General features: G+C 42.2%; 1 protein-coding gene across 2 annotated transcripts in view; it reads right to left on the bottom strand.

The window, feature by feature from the left end:
- Positions 1 to 12: 12 nt before the first annotated feature.
- Positions 13 to 16901, bottom strand: part of SHROOM1 (shroom family member 1) — a 72414-nt gene continuing 55525 nt past the window's right edge. Inside the window, exons 4-9 of one of the 2 annotated variants that reach the window (XM_024209036.3) lie at positions 14217 to 14287; positions 9296 to 9979; positions 5395 to 6012; positions 4752 to 4905; positions 3223 to 3495; positions 13 to 1235 (exon numbers count right to left, since the gene is read on the bottom strand). In XM_024209036.3, coding sequence (XP_024064804.1) covers positions 981 to 1235; positions 3223 to 3495; positions 4752 to 4905; positions 5395 to 6012; positions 9296 to 9979; positions 14217 to 14287 — 2055 coding nt within the window. In that variant the 3' untranslated portion in view covers positions 13 to 980. The remainder of the gene's footprint in view (positions 1236 to 3222; positions 3496 to 4751; positions 4906 to 5394; positions 6013 to 9295; positions 9980 to 14216; positions 14288 to 16901) is intronic. The other variant, XM_024209038.3, reaches the window with a different exon arrangement.

Genomic DNA, 16901 nt, shown 5'->3' with positions numbered 1-16901 from the left:
TTTTTTTTTTTAAACTCATGGTTTACAAAAACTCTTCAAAATTCAACCACTTTGTATCACAACACAGTGGTTTTTCATGGCAGGGTCCATAATAATGCTGGGTGACTGGCACTAAGTGAAGAAAAACAAACAAACCGTGTAGCAATAATTTGAAAAATAGTCACCTAGGAAGCATTGCCTGGACTTTGCAGATGGCTAGTGTAGATGCAATTTTTGGATTTACCATCTTTGAGAGCATCCCTTTATGTCAACTTCACCACTAAATACTTCTCTGTGGCCTGCGGGAACCCATGCCCACAGCTCTTCCTGCAGTCCTCATGAGTTTTCTGTTGAACATCTCACCCAGATTCAGATGGAATAGCCATTGCATTCTATAGCTGCAGAGTCACAAAAGGCCATGGGAATTATTGCTGATGAAAAGAGCTCAGTGTTATTCCCGTGACAATATGTTCCATTATTACATGTCACTCCTAGGTATTAACTGGGGACAGCTATCATTACACTGTCAGAGGAGTTTCACTAAGTGGCCCATGGCATTGTGCTTTGGAGTTGTTTATCCTCTGTTTAATTCACAATTCAAACACCCACATCATTTCTTATTTTGAATATTCAACCCACCCACAAAGAGAAAATATTTTTATGATTCTTTTATTGAGATGATGTCAGTCTGGAAACAGACGGGCAGATGACAGGGAGAAGGGAAAATGTCAAATTAATAAGGGTGACACGTCTCATCAGTCATTTTCAAGATGCAATCTGCTACATGCTGTAAGATTTTGTCATTCAGCTCATCCAAAGAGGAAAAACCCTTCCAACATGTCCCTAGACCATCTAAGCACTTATCAACACTGTGATACTAATAGGAATTCATCAAACTGATCCATGTTCATGTCTTAGCAGCAATGCAGTGAATATGTACGGAGTTCCAACACAATGCCCAGTTCCTCCATTCCTGAAAGCGGGTGGCCTGTTGCTGTGCATCAGAGCAGGATGCTCTTCTCTAGGCTCTCCAGCTGCTCCTCGAGAAATTTAATCTGCTCCTCAAGGTCTTTCTGTTCAATCAGTAAAGAGGTCTTCACTTGAACAAAGTGTTTGTAGTCCTGGAGTTGCTCGTCAGTCAGGTATTTGGAAAGGATACCAGAAACCACTCTTTCCCTGCGATCCAGGTTTTCTTTCAGATCTTTTGCATCTTCCCGCTGTCTAGACAGGAGGTTGTGCCGCTCATTTAATGATTGCTAGTAGGGAAAAAGCAAAAGCAGCATACACCATGAAAACCAATAATTTCTGACAGACTCTAGATCTTCATTCAGGAGCCACAGTGTATTAAATGTAATTACTTCCCCTTGTGGCTTTAGATTCTGGATGGCTTCTCCTAGACTGAAGTACTTTCCCTTGTGGCTTGCAAGGTAAAGGTGGCTGGCAATTCCCATCAAGATTCACTTCTTTCATGTTGTCCACAGGAAGCAAGTCAAAGGTAGTAATAATAATATATTTAAAATCCTAATCATCTCAGTATGTCCTGTCTACCCTGCATCTGTCTTGTGTAGATTGCAAAACCTTTAGGGCATAAAGTGTTTTTATTTGTGGCCTGAACAGAGCCAAACATAGTGTCAGTGCATAACAAATTAGTATTACTAATAATAAACTATATAAAAGAATAAACTATAATATTAGTGTACCTGGAAGACAGTAACCTGCTAAACAAGAGTAGCTACTAAGCGAGGGTGGCTTTTAAAACAGTTTATATTAATTTGCTTAAGCCTGGCCTACATTAGGGAATTTTAACATTTCCCACCATTGCTAACACAAGTTCAGCTGGACTGGTTTTAGTAAGGTTAGCAATGTGGGAAGTTCTCAGTTTTCAGTACCATATCAATTAAACCTGCTCAGAACAAGTCTAATCAACTCCATGCTAAACAGGGCTGTTTGAGCCTGAGAGGTGAGGGCTCCCAATGTTGCTAAAGCTTGTGCAGCTGAATGATTGGAGATTTTTGTCAAAATTCCATAACATAGACAAGGCTTTAGAGCACTTTATCCAAAGTCCTGAGTAAAGTACCCTAACTAATGTGAAGAGCTCTCAGTGTAGCTGGTTTAGGGGAACTACCCCACTAGAAATTAACTGTTCGCTGGGAACATCTACAACCAGTTCAGCTAACAGCTTAAATGTGCTTTGGCTGAAGAGTAGAGGCCAGGCGTCGCCTTGTTTTAAACTGTATTAGCCAAAACCAGTTTAAAATATTGTCTAAAACCACTTTTGCTACCATGAGCTCAACTCCAGGGCAGACTGCTCCTGAATCTCCAGGAGGCATCACATGGTAAGATTCTGGTGGTGAGTTTCTGAATTTGGATTGATTATATGCATTTGATAACGTAAAGGAAAACGATCCACAAGAATACAAAGCTCTGCAGAAAAGGAGCAGCGCTGCTCATGGGGTTAAGATCACAGAGGAACTCTGTCCTCAACTTGTTCCTCATTTGGGAATCAGCAATGTGGGTGGTGGGTGGTATTGTGGAAAGGGGCATGTCTTATATAACAAGGACAGCAGAAAAAAGAATCATTCTTAGGACATAATGGCTTTGTCTGCGCTATGGAAAAAAAGCAGTGTTCCTAACTCGAGTTAGCTAACAAGTTAAATTCCTATTGAAGACAAGGCAATTTGTGGCGTTCGCATGAGTTAGAAGGTTGAGTTAAAGACTTTGGGGGATTTCACCTCCAGTTAGGAACACACTTCCCCCCCTCCCCCCAGTGAAGACAAGGCCATTGTGTTAAATAGGCTTTCCAAACTCAGAAGAAATGATCCTCAGTGGAAAATATCTGGAATACAGGTTTTTGTTCTACACCAACAGGAGACGTTTAAGTGGCTTCCCAGATCATCAGTCCCATATACTGACAGTTTCAAAAGCCACAACTACAGTTCAGCATCTACACAGTGCTTACCTGCTCCTATTACCACCTTGCACTCCTGCTGAAGGCAGAAGCCTAATTTTTCATCCACTGAGCAATTATCGTTCGTGTGAAGCTCACGCTTTTTCTGCTATGGAAATACACCACGCTAATTATTAACTACTACTGGCAAAGCCAGCCAGGGTTCAGATCTGGGTCTAATTTTATGCAGAACTCTACAGTTCAGAGACAGAGAAATGGGTCCAGTGAAGGTCTAGCTTGGAAGATAAGTGTGAAAGAAATAAAGCAGCTAAATCTCCAAACCTCTTGTGACTCACCTTCTCCTCAGCCTCTGTATTCTCATTGATTTTCCTCATGGCATTTTGGACGCGAGCGAGGCGGCTGGACAAACAGAGCAGCAGGCTCACTACCTTTTCCAGATCACCAACGAACATCAGGTAGCGCTCATATTCATTGGGCTTGCAGACATCTTGTACCATTGCCTCTAGCTCTTTGCCACGCAGAGCATACTCCTTGGTTTCGGATAGGACAAGTTCCCTTTCTTCCCAGAGGGTGTGCAGTTTTGATTGGATGCTAAAAATAAGTTCCTTCTGCAGGGGAAATAAAAAAAATTGGAAACTTTGTTACTAACTCCCAGAATCCAAACTGCTTACAGACACTGGTTTTTTCCACAGATTGCCTCCTCCAGATTTTAAACTTTTTTTTTTAATACTTTCAAGCCTGTACAAAAGACAGTTACAAACAAGTTCCAATGACTTTATAAACTATATTATTATTATTTTCACCCCCAAGAGTCAATGTCTGGTAGTTGCCTCAGTAAAGTCAAAGAGTTTCCATAACATACCTGGCAAGGGTAATTAACAGGCAAAAAAAGGAAGGGGGAGGAGGAGGAGGAGAAGGGTTATAGTATTAAGATCATGTGGTTACTCAGTAAGACACGGACAGTGTGATGGTTCCATTAAAAGCTAATTCAACTCACTTCCTGTTGTCAGCATAACAGAACTGAATTCTATGGGGGGGATTTGAATGAGGCAAGGGAGGTAGGTTGGTGAACAGATTTGGGGAGGGTGTTCCATGCATAGTGGGCAGCATGAAAGAAGGCTCAGAGATGAGAGTGGGAGAAGGATCACACCACTTTTCACTGAAATGCAGCCAACTCTGACATAGAAGGGAGCAGCCGCTAAACAGTGCGGAGGGAAGAATACCACCACATCCACTGTAGGAAGAATTGTAAGTAGGCAGATTATAATTAATTTGGCCATGTTTCTACAACTAACAAGCTTAATTCTTTTGAAGAGTGATGTGGGTTATTTTTAAAGAAGCACAGTATTTCTACTTTAGTAATTATAGTCTAAGCTTATCTCTTTCTCTCTACACATGTGAAAGCCAATAGGGCGATGCTATCAACAGAAACTGCTGCCAGTTCTCTGAATGTAAAGATCATCTTTCACTTAGACTGCCAGATGTCATCAATTTAGGGTTCAGATCTGGTCTCAAATACTGTACAATTGTGAATCAGTTAGTGCACAGAAGCTAGTTTTGCAAGGAAGCGTTCAGCTCAGAGTCTATCCCTGATCACTCCCACAGTGGATGTCTTTGGCAGATGAATAAAACAGGACAGAATTTAGACAACACCAGTTACAATCAATATACCAAATTCATCAGGACTTTAAATGGAGCTATAATAAAGATGAATTTGGCCCAGAAAGTCTCAACGCACTTTGAAGTAATGATATTGTGTGAAAGTATGTTGATAAAAGCGCTTTCCTCTACATACCAAATTTATGATGATATCTTAGTTACTGTAAAGAAACCCACACAGTCCTTTTCACATTCATATACCTACTTTCTTGGAAGTGATATCATCAAGGTCACTTGAGCCATCTCCGTTCTTAATCAGGATTTGGTTCATGTTAGAACTGGGATCTTCTGTACTGTGACCTGCACTGTGTTCAGCTTCAGAACATGGTTCTGTTGGACCGTCAATACTTTTCCTGCTACTGAAGCAGAAAATAAATATGTTAACAAATGTTTACAGCCTAGTTCATGAACAATGTGGTTCCTATTCACGTTTCTAGACTAGCCAGAATCATTTTTCCCCCCCAAGCAGGGATGTGTCTAACCTTTGAAAATATCTTGAGCATAAGATTTCTGACAGCCAAGAATGATCATGTTCCCTTCTAATAACTCCAGAACTACTTTGGGATCTCTTATGAAAACATTTCCAGTCTGGCACATTGCATGTGATACACAAAAGAAATCCAACCAGGGCACTAGCATAGCTATTCAGGGCCCTATTTCCCAGTCAGAATCCTACCTCTCTTTTTTACTATTTCCTTAGACATTTCTTGGTGTGCCAACCAGAAGATGGGCCACAGAATTTGTTGCTGGTTTAGAAAACAGGATCCCCGGGTATTCTTAGCTCCAGTGAATGCATGAGACAAATAGACATTGAGACAGGAAGGAATATGTAATCTCAAACTACTTACTCATTTTCTAGAACAGGCTGCACCTCTTCTCTCATTCTAGCTCCCTTATTCCTGTGTGATCTGTCAGACATTGAAATGTTAACAGGAAAAAGGCCCTCCAGGAGGTCTAGTGCAGTTTTTCTAGTAGGACAAGGGACGAGGATATCAGCCAGAGAATTGTCTTTGGCAATGATCTCCATAGCAAGTTCTTCATATCTCTGGTCTTCAGGGGATTTCAGTCTCCTTTTAGGAAAATCTGTCTCCTTTTCTAGCAGGACACGATTCTGGCTGTTGTATGCTGCTTTTTCATTTAAGGCTGAACTACTGATTTTATCTCCTTGCTCGGACTGAGATGATGATGCCGTGTGGCAATTTATTTTTTCCTGGGAAAGTGCAGTATCATTTGCCTCTAATTGTGGACGGGGGGTTCCCTTTGAAGCATTTCCAGCCAGAGATTTTACTCTGCATTCTTTTTCCACCTGAGTCTCTTCATTGCCTCCTCTTCTGGGGAACAGAATAGGGATTTCAGGAGTTAGTTCCTTGACATCTGGACAACATGAATTCACAACTGCACTACTGTCTTTATTCTCCTCATTCCTACTCCCAAGACTGGATTCGTCTTTCTCAGGAATTTGGAGTCTACAGGAAAGAAGAAAGAAGTTGCATTCACTGTGGACATTCACCGCTCCACCAGAAGTTCTGGCAGATCAAGACATTGATATTTTCATGGCTGTCTTTTTCAAAGTCTCAGAGCTTCTGAATCTGTGAAAAGTGCTCACTTTGCTTGTGGGCCGGAGGGCAGGGCCAATGCTAGATATGTGTTAAATGTGCAACTGCACAGGCCCTCACATTTCTGGGGTCCTCACTTAATCTGCAGTCTCCCATTTCCAGCTCCATCCCTTTGAATTACGCCTACTTTGAAAACATTTAAAAACCCCATTGTACACTGACACCTTGAGATGAATGCATCATACACAAGGAAGCAGAGCCATTGCTGCACTGCTTGCTATCATATTGTGCCAGACGCCACAGGAAGACCGACAAAATACCAGGAACGTGGTTGAACTAGGGCACAACTTTATTGAGCAACACACCTGGGAACCATCTGCAATAACTTGTCCAGTGCAGGTCATTTTTTCTTTGTACCACCTGGTGGAGGGCTGCTGTCAGCCCCCACAACTCCTTTAACCTTGTCCCAGCACCATTACTGGGACTCCATTGCCCTCCCCTAATATGAGGGTTAAGGAGGTGGAGAAGAAGGGGTTGTCTCCTCTCTGTACCACACATCCAACCCCATTCCCCACCTTCCTTAGGAGCTCAACGAGGGTGTACATTCCCATCGGATACATTGATGATGCATTTAGCTGAGTATGGTTTTTCCATCAGCGCACTTTTGTTGCTTTGTTCTCACTACATGTCATCAGCTAGAAATTTGGTCCATTCATAATAGTTTCACAGGCGCAGGTAAAACACCCCCAATTTTACTAATGTCTTTGTGAAATCTGAAAGCTCTGTAAAACTTGATATTTAAATATCTGAGAGCTGCTGTTCAGCTGAGTACCCAGCCCCACAGGGTTGGAGCTAAATTCCTGCTGACCTCTTAGGCTCTGTAGTGCAGTTGCTTTGCTCAGCTCCTAAACGTCACAGGAACTGACTGGCAATGGAGATCTGCTCCTGTAGTTGAGGAATGGCGCTTCAAACAGTGCAGCCTCAAGAGACATAACTGAACTTATCCAGAGATTTGATTCACCAGAGTTCAGAAAATCAGGATTAGACTTTGCCCTCTGTAGTGAAGGGAACCTCTCCCCAGCCCCCAAGTATTTTCTCCAAAACAGTTTTTGTGACCCAGCTACAATATTGTGAATGGAAGAAACTTTACTGTGTACCTTCTGTTTATTTCTACAGCAAGTGCCCTCTCACCCAGGAAAATGGTTTCAGAGGGGTAGCTGTGTTAGTCTGTATCAGCAAAAACAACAAGGAGTCCTCGTGGCACCTTAAAGACTAACAGATTTATTTGGGCATAATCAGAGGTGAAAGTAAGCCGGTCCGGTCCAGTATGGTATACCAGCAAGAGCCAGTACGCTGTGCCAGACTGGACCGGCTTCCGCGGCGGTGATTTAAAGGGCCCAGGGCTCCAGCCGCTGCGGGGAGCTCCGGGCCCTTTAAAGTGCCGCCTGAGCTCCGGCAGGGATTTAAAGGGCCTGGAGCTCCGCGGTGGCTGGAGCCCCGGGCCCTTTAATTTGCCACAGCCGGAGCCCCAGGGCCTTTAAATCTTGAAAGGCCCCGCCTCTTCTGGCTGAGGCCACGCCCCCGCTCAGGACTCCGGTGTACCGGTAAGTCCTTTAAGTTACTTTCACCCCTGGGCATAACCCAAGAAGTATCACCTGAGTTTAGGTAGCCACTCCCTCAATCTGTTCTTCACAAACGACACTCATTTTCTAATTCTAATTCTTTATTAAAAGAGAGGCATAACAGCTGACCATTTAATATTTTTCTCTTTTTAAATGGGCTGAATACAGATATGGAAGCAGAAGGCATTAGGCAAAGGGGAAATTGTTCAGTGTAGCGGAGCATGCTGGCCCTTTAAACCTGAAAGGGGCAAGAAAACCCTGTTCCAGAAACAATGACTCAGGAAATGGTCAAAGCAGTAATGGGGAATTAATAGTTGGATGGGAGGAAAAACCCAGGACACTGTCCCTTTAAGGCCCTCGGACCAGGAGCCCTGTGGCGTAGGTGGGGCAGGGCTCCCCTCTCTCCCAGCCAACTAGGAGGAGCTCTCTGAAAGCGGGCAGTATATATGCTGCCTTCTCCCTCAGAACAGGGGAGATGCTGACAGAAGAAGGAATCCAGGGCCAGAAGGCTGTGCTCCTGCTGAGAAGGGCCAAGAATGAGGACTTCATGAGGGGCAGAGTGGGATATAATAGGAAAAGAGCTCTGTGTGGTAGAAGGGCCAGAGCGGAGTATAAATGTTTGGGTTGGGGAGCTGGGCTTTATTTTGAGGATTATTTTGAACTCTATTATATACTAAACCTCAGCCTGGGGGGGCGGGGGGGGGAGGGTGTTAGTCACAAAAAAGACTGTGTGGGAGTCTTAAGGGGACTGAAGAGGGAAACCAGAGGTAAGCTGCAGTGGAGCCTCTGCTGGCCACGAGGAGGCGATCAGGAGGCAACAACCCTGGTATATTCAGCTGCGGGGGAGAGGTTGGGGGGGGGGGTAACACTTGTTTTAGAGATAAAAGTGAAACATTTATTTAATCCATTCAGTCAGTTGTCTCAGGAGTCAAGGCTTCTCCTTTTGTGCTGGTTTCCTCCTAAAGTTTTGGGCTTTGATGCAGCACTTCAAACAGAAGCTTTGATGGCAGAGGCTACTGACTATAGGGAATAAATCATTTTAGTCCTACTGCATTTGCTATATAGAATAACCACAGCCATCTTTTTAAGTACCCTTTAAATCCAGATTTTGTAACAACTTAAGTGCACGGATGAACACACAAAACCGGTGTAGTTTATGCAGCCAGTTTGCTTGTGCAATTACGGTGCTTGTTTTGTGTATGCATGTTATTGCACATCCACGTGATCACGATATTTGCACATGCAATTACCAAATTCATGGTTGCATTATTGCACAAATTAGTAAGTGTGTAAATGGCCAAACTATCTGGATTTCTGGCCATTCAGATTTCTTAATGAGTTTATTATATACAGTGGCTTTTTCACAGTGACTATTTTTTCCTCTATCTAAAAATCTATGATAACTGAATGGAGTCTTATGAAGAGGTAGTATGGAGGAAGACTGTAGAGATAGGACAGGAGGCAATATCTCTATGCCTTTCTGCTTGGTATGGTATTGTACCTGTGATTATTTTGAAGATCACATGTCAAATTATGCACACAAAGCAATAATTCAGGAATAGAAAGGTTACCTGGCTTTTTGTTCTGCTTTACTTTGCTTTCCCTCCAAGGCAACTTGCAAAGACAATACTGTCAGGAGAGATTCTGGCATGTCTGTCCTTGAAACTAAAGTATCACTTTGTCCATAGAGACAAGAAGGCTTTGACGTTATTTCTAAGCCATTAGTGACGGAGTCATTGAAGAAAACATTGTCTTCTTCCACAGAAGACAGGGGCAGTGGAGAGTGAAGAGGAGACTCTGAATGTAGTAGTGGAGATTGCAATGTGCCCAGGGAGGATACACACCATGGGGATAGATTTTCAGTACTTAAGGAAATGCCATAGGGCTTTGTTGTGCTAGGAAGCCTTTCAAGTTTTTGGACCGTTGTATCTGATCTCTTGAGCCCCACAAGGTCTTCAGTATTTGTTTGTCTGGGCAGATTTCCTGATACAGACTTGGTGCTGTGCAGATCACTTTGATGGTTTGCAGCTGAGCTGTTTTTACCACGTTCAAGTCCAGGCACTGGCAAGATGTGCAGGCTTTTCATGTGATGAAGCTGATCTGTGCTTTGGCTCAACAATGAAAGTCTTACAGTTTCTGAAATTCCAATTTCTTCCATAGACTTTCCCCTTCCTCTGGCTGTGCAGACTCGCTGCTTTTCATCTCTCACACAGTCTTTTTCCTCTGCCAACTCGACTTCATTCTTTGCTAGAAAGCTAAAAAGTTTCAAATCATATTTCACATTAGCTAATTACTAACACCACCATTTGGAGGCATTTTATTTATTATATGGAAGTATTTAGTGCAGGTAAAATACAAACCTCACATGACCTAAAGCCAGTACTTGTAGTCTAGGCCCACCAATGATATTCAACTGCTGGAAAAATCATTTTGTCAATCAGGGTTGAAGAGTGTGCCACAAAATAGTGACAGCCTGACGTTGTATTGTCAAGTTTGAGTCATGGCATTGTATCAGTGTGATGCTGTTGTATTATGACTCAGCATGATCTCATATTGAGACAGCATCATGACGGGATGGCACAATTACTACATCCCTTTTGTCCACAACCTATGGGTGTGTTTACACGGAGACTTGCACACAGCAAGTTGGGGTGTAAATTTACAGCTATGTGGACCCTGCTGGCACACAGTGAAAATTCCACCATGCACTTTGATGTAGTAGACTAGTGCACTGTATTTTCACAGCCTGGGTTACCGTGCACTAAGTCTCTGTGGAGACAAGCCCTAAGAAAAGCACTGTAGACATGTCAGAGACTTCTTGGGCCTGACCGACAAAATGCCAGAGTGAGACCTGGACTGCAGGGTAAATGCAGCAACTGTAGTTATTACGAGGAGAAAGTGGTAGGTAATGGGTAACAATAATGGGGAAGAAACAACTTCAAATGGGATTACAAAATAGAATGGTTACCAGAACCTGGGTAACTTCTGGATAAATGCCTTGAAGTTAGCCAGTTCCTGTCTGGGGGAACGAGATCCTTCTTGCCAGCAGGGCTGGTGTTGCATTAACACAATACACACATTGGGACAACTGGAACTCTCCAACCAATAGTAAAGGCACATATGTGAGGCCTGCAAGATACTCTGCTCCCATCTTTTGGAGCGATTAATATCCAAACATAGTAAATCTGCACCAATTTCACTGACAGGTTTGGATTTGCCACCAGAGTTCAGCGGAACACAGCTACTGTATTATGTTGCACAGTAGCAGAACTTGGTGAGTTGGGAGGTAGAGGGAGAGATTATTGTACAGTAGGAGGCTATGGCTTCCTCCATAAATGTAGTACAATGAAACCTGAACTTACAGTCACCTGCATTAATAGCCAGCAAAATCGGTCCCTACTGGATTTCCCTTCTCTCCCATATTCACTTGCCCTGTATTAAGAGGTCACCTGTGAAATGTTTCTGACCATACATGGACTCACCCACACTTCTAGTTGCATCAAAAACGACCTGCTAACGTGAAGCTGCTCCACCTGAATCAGGAATCTCAGACAGACCACTGAAGGCCTGCTGAGAAGGCTACCCTGTATCAAGCAGCCCCACTACTTAGAATGGCCAAAACAATGGGTGTCATTTTTTTTGTTGAAGCAAGAATTGATTGTTCCTCTCCCAATTCTTCTGGGCAAGCGATACGGGGTTAAAATACTAGCAACTTTTCTATGTAAATATTTATTTAAAAAAAATATATATATATATAAACAAACTCCATGCTTTAAGCATTCTGACAGGATCTCTATGTTGTTCTTCTGTGGACAGGTCTGGCCTACCCTTTAGGTGCAGTTTTTGGCAGAGATCAGATGGTGGAGCAATGCACTCAAGTGAGAAAAGAACCGAAGCTATGGTGGTTTGCAATATGGAGTCTTTTACCGTAAAGAGTTCCAGCCCTTTTCATGCATATTTTATTGTACATTTTACTCCTTTTTTTTTTTTTTTGTTCCACAAAGAGGCAAAAATGATTTTTAAAGCTACCTAAAAGGAAAGAAACTGATTTGGGGAATAAATAACCCTATTCTAAGGATGTGGGATTGTAGGGTCACTGAGAAGAACCAGAGAAGTGCTGAGCCCCTGTGACTCCCACTAAAGCTCCACACCTCTCAGGAGCAGGCCCTGAAGTGATCTCTCTTCAGGTAAAAGCCTTTAGATGGCAGATGCAGCTCTGTGGGGCAATGGCTGTATTATGCCTGGCGAACTGACATCATGTGGAGGTTGGAAGTGACTCAGCATTTCAGAGCAGGCTCCCAGGCAACACTGCCTTTTCTGCGCTGCTACAGCAGTCCCTGGTGGCAAAAGCACAGAGTTGCTGCCTTTAACCAACATTTCTAAAAAAGCAACCCCTGTCCCTCCCCTTTGGATCTTTGTAGTTTGGAAATAAGATATCATTATTTCAGCTGTCGCCACGTAGGCAGCACAAAGGCTAAATAAAAGAAGGGTAAATAGAAAGCAGAATAAAGACAGCTGTTCTGAAGTCTATTTCCCTACGGTCAGATGCATAATAAAGGGCTAAATCCTGTGGTCCTTACTTGGTTTTCACTCAGTTTTTACTCATATAAAACTCCCCATAACGAGGTTAGGACAGATTGAAAGCTGGATTAGGACCTCGGGATTAGCCAATAACAACAATTTGGCATGTGCATAACACTTTGCATCTCTAAAGTGCTGTACAGATATTAACTAACTGATCCCCACAGCACCCTTGTGATTCAGGGAGGCATTGTGATCCCTCACAACCTCCACTAAAAAACCTCAGACTGAGGGGTAGTATAGAACGGAGGGAAGAGCACAGAGTTGTGGAATTAAACTCCAGATTCCTCTGCCACTGACTCCTTTTGAAGCATTGGCTAAGTCTAATCACCTCTGTGCTTTGGTTTCCCCACTTATAAAACAGAGAGAACATCACTTCTGTACCTCAGAGGTGTTGTGAGGAATAGCTAATATACCTCTACCTTCATATAACGCTGTCCTCGGGAGCCAAAAAAATCTTACCGCATTATAGGTGAAACCACGTTATATCAAACTTGCTTTGATCCACCGGAGTGCACAGCCCCCCCCCCCCCCCCGCCCCCCTGGAGCACTGCTTTCCCGCATTATATCCGAATTCGTGTTATATCGGGTCGCGTTATATCGGGGCAGAGGTGTATAAGGGAAATGCTTTGAAAATAAGCAGTGCTTTTAATGTCTCCAGTCCTTTTGTCTCTGAACTAAGCATGATTTCCTCTGTGATCTTTATAAAAGATTAAAATCTCTAAATAGTATTTTGTACATTTTGGGCCCAAGAAGTGCTGAGGGCCTACAACCCCACTGGCTTCAAATGGGAATTGCAGGTACTCCACACCTCTCAGGATCAGACTCTACATTTACAAGTTTTGAGGTAGATTTCCCCCCACTTTGGCAATTATTAAGGCCATGATGATGCTCTCCATTTCTTTTGGGAATATTCACCCTAATATGACAGCGCTTCCTCGCTGAAAATGCAACACTGCATTTTATTTGTATTGGAGAGCCTCCTCGAGTTGATGTGTTAGGTTTCAGTTGAAGCGCTGTGAATTATATGGTACCAGTGTCAGTCTGAGGGGCTATGGAAGTTCCTGGATTCATATATCAGACTACTTCACAGGTGACTTAATGAGAAGTCTCTCTACTTAGGCCCTGTCCACACTAGGACTGAAGCCATGCTAGAAACAGCTGTATCTAAACATGGCTGATGGGAGCAGGGTTTTACCAGCTCTTGTCTAACAGAGTGGCTGTCTACATTCAGGATTTTCACAAATTCTCCCACTGTTGCTTTAGCACTGGTGCATCTCTATGGCTGTAAATAGCAGGAGGAGCATCCTACCCTGCTCTGAGCTACCCTAGCATTCTCAACAGTTGTTAGCACTAGTAGAGCTGCACTGGTTCTACAGCAATGGTGAGAGGTGTTCACAAAAACAAACAAACAAACAAAAAAACCCTCATTGTAGACAAGGGCCATATGACCAGGTTTTTTTTAAATTCTATTTTATGCCTGAGAACTAAACTAGAATTCTGTAACAAAGCCATAAGAGAGACGACAGATTAAACATGTTTGTTAGTAGCCATGTGGCTATCTGGGTGGGGATTAGGCTAAAGCATGGTTTAATAACACCTTCCTGATCCTTGTGCATGCTTGTCAGGGAAACAGTTCTCAAACCCTGCTAGCAACAACTGTGTTTAAACACTGTTGTTGCTAGCTAGCACATGTTTGTTTCCAACATTGGCAGGACCTGTACTTCCAAAAAAATTAGGAAACAACAGATTTCAGTTAGGAATCAATCACACTGTAGGGCATAAAAATTAACATCACATTGAATTTACTGTATTGCAAAGAAACAGTGAATGTAGTTGCCCACTAGTGTTTGAAAACATTTCTAAAGCAATGTTCATCTGGGGAGGGTGGAGTAGTTCTCACAACCTTACCTGGGGATGATGGGATAGTTTTCACAACCTTGAATTGATGATGCCGGGAAAGTTGTACATCTATGAAGGTCCTGAAAATGCAGAAGACTTAACTTGAGCAGCATTGTCAAATTTTTATTGCTTTTGTGTACTCAGCACCTCCCCACGCCTACTAAGGTGGAAACTCAACAATAGCTCAGGTAGCAGTTTACTAAGCATTTTAAGTGTTTGTTTCCTTTCAGTTATGTAATTCCCATCATTCTCTCCCAAGTTAGCATCAGTTTTTTTCCCCTTAGAAAAATATGTTTGTTAAGACTCCTAGATTTACAGACAAAATTGGGATTTTATCAGCACTTCTCCATGACAGGAGAAGTATCAAGGAAAGTACATTTTACATGCCTAAGTAGAGACATTTTACACAGTGTTCAACCCTGTCCCACAATCTAATGAAGCCTAGATAGTCAATAATGTGTTTCATGGTTGCTGAATCATAGAATCTTTTGGACTGGAAGGGACTTCTAGTGAGTTGTCCAACTCATCCCAATGTATAATAGTGGTTATTACTGGCACTTGGATACTACAGTGAGTGGTATCCTACAGACAGATACATCATAATCAAATTTATTCTATTATCCCTAAACTATCCAAAATAGATGGGTTTTTCCAGGCTAGGAGGCAGTCAATTAGGCACATACTAGACTAATTATCTATAGGTTCTTCTCAACTGTGTATCGATCCCCTCTGCTTATCAGAGAATCTAGTCTATCCTCCAACCCAGAAGTAACCCAGACATTCATGGCCTTCACAGGTATTGTTCTGGGTTACTCTTCACAAGGCTAAGCTCTAACATGCTCACGGTTTGAAAAATTCAAAGCTACAGCCATGGGAACATGAGGTTGAATGATCAAATAGATTGTCTATCAGCATGGCAGGTGAATATTAGCAATACAGGAGCAAAATATTGACTCTACCTTTGCTTGTCTACAGTTCTGAAAATAGGCATCTTTGGTGAGAGTTTCTTATCTCAGTGGCAGTTCCATTAGCTAGAAGACGCTAATGGGGGAAAAGACTCTCTCTTCTCTTTCCCCTTTGCCTCTGTTTATTTTCCTTATCTTTCTTTTACAGAAATATTGACATACATTGTCCTCCAAATTCTGGCACTGAAAGGTGCATATTTCTGCCCTGACACTGGGTCAATGTTCACTGAGCATGTAGGAAATAAAGCAAATGGCCAATTTTACCTGTTCTAGCAGGCGTCTAAAGTGTTAGCGTTTGCCAGAAGCCACATCATCGTATTATTTAAACTCAAGGCTGTTGTGTCAAGAGCAAGGGCAAAAGGAACCACTCATAAAGACTCAGCATTGTAGTCTTTTATGGTGTGTGGTGAGCTGACTGTTGGTAGCCAAGCAGTTTTGTTCTATATATGTAAATATCTACATCACATGCTCTTCACGACAGTATCTGAGGTATCAGATGAGAACCACTGTTTTATTTTCCTAATTGTGGTACCATAAGTAGCCTAGAGACCTTCTTGCTATCCCAGAATGAGTAATTTTGAGATCTAAGTAGTGTGTGGGAAGTTGTATTATGAGAAGAGATGGATCCATGGAAGGTTCTCTCTCTTCTACCAAATGGAGAGCAACCAACCTAGGAAACAGAAATCTCAGTCCTATAAAACAGATTGCTAAATAAACAGTGATGAACACATATTCATCCTGTGCCAGTCTGCAGTGTCCATGGATTTCTTCTACCTGAGAAAAGCAGGAAATCTAATTTCATCAGGGTAACTATCCAAAAGTATCTGTTTAGCTATTTTCCGTTTTTTAAAGTGGCTGAGTGTGAGATTTGAGAAAATTGGGAAGGATGCACAGTTGCAATGTATAACTAGACAAAGCTCAGTGGTTTCTGCTGAGTTTTACTTTGAAAATCTGGGTTCAATTAAAAAAGTCAAAAGTGAAACTCAGGTATGGGAAGAAAGACTTCATAAGAGCCAAAATAGACAGACAAACATAAATAAATACATACATATATAAAATATTTGCACTAATTCTGTCAACTGAAACCCATGGATTTCTATATGGCTTTGCTTTTCAGGCCAAAAACCACTTAAAAGGTGTTCCCTCAAAAGACTTACCCGGGAGAAAAAAGTTTCTTCTGGTTTCCTCATGGATACTTGGGATACTGGTTTGCAGACTACCCCCCACCTCCTTGGCAGCCCACCCAAATTCCTCTCCGAATGGTCAAATCAGGCTCAAAATCCAGAAATCTATCCTTGTGGAGTTTTCAGATGAATTTCTACCTGTCCTGTTTGTTTGTCCCTGAAAGAGTATGTAATACTTAGCATGTAAAAGCTTTTATCTATGGCAATGCACTTAAGTTTTCAACCTCCAGGCATACTTATTAGCAATTTGTTTTCCATTAAAAAATGAAAATCTACAGTTTGTCTGCAAAGCACTATGCATGCCATTAATTAACAACCATTATTGTCATTAATTAAACATAATATTTTAAAACATTTTTGGTAGGATTGCTTTTAGAACTCCAAACAATTAATTGTATGTTCTCTCTTCTAATCTATTCCTCCAACCAAACTCCAAGGGAGGTATGCACATACGGTTTGCAAACAACTGTGATGTTTCCTATAGAATAACAAACATAGCATCCTCATTTTTTTCTTCCGGGTTACAAGAACAGGCTATAGCTCAC

The sequence above is a fragment of the Terrapene carolina genome, unplaced genomic scaffold (assembly GCF_002925995.2).
Source record: "Terrapene carolina triunguis isolate 2854851 unplaced genomic scaffold, T_m_triunguis-2.0 Scaffold629, whole genome shotgun sequence".
In the NCBI taxonomy this organism is placed as follows: domain Eukaryota; kingdom Metazoa; phylum Chordata; order Testudines; family Emydidae; genus Terrapene; species Terrapene triunguis.
The sequence above is the reverse complement of the archived record's forward strand: the minus strand, read 5'-3'. Positions and strand labels throughout refer to the sequence as shown.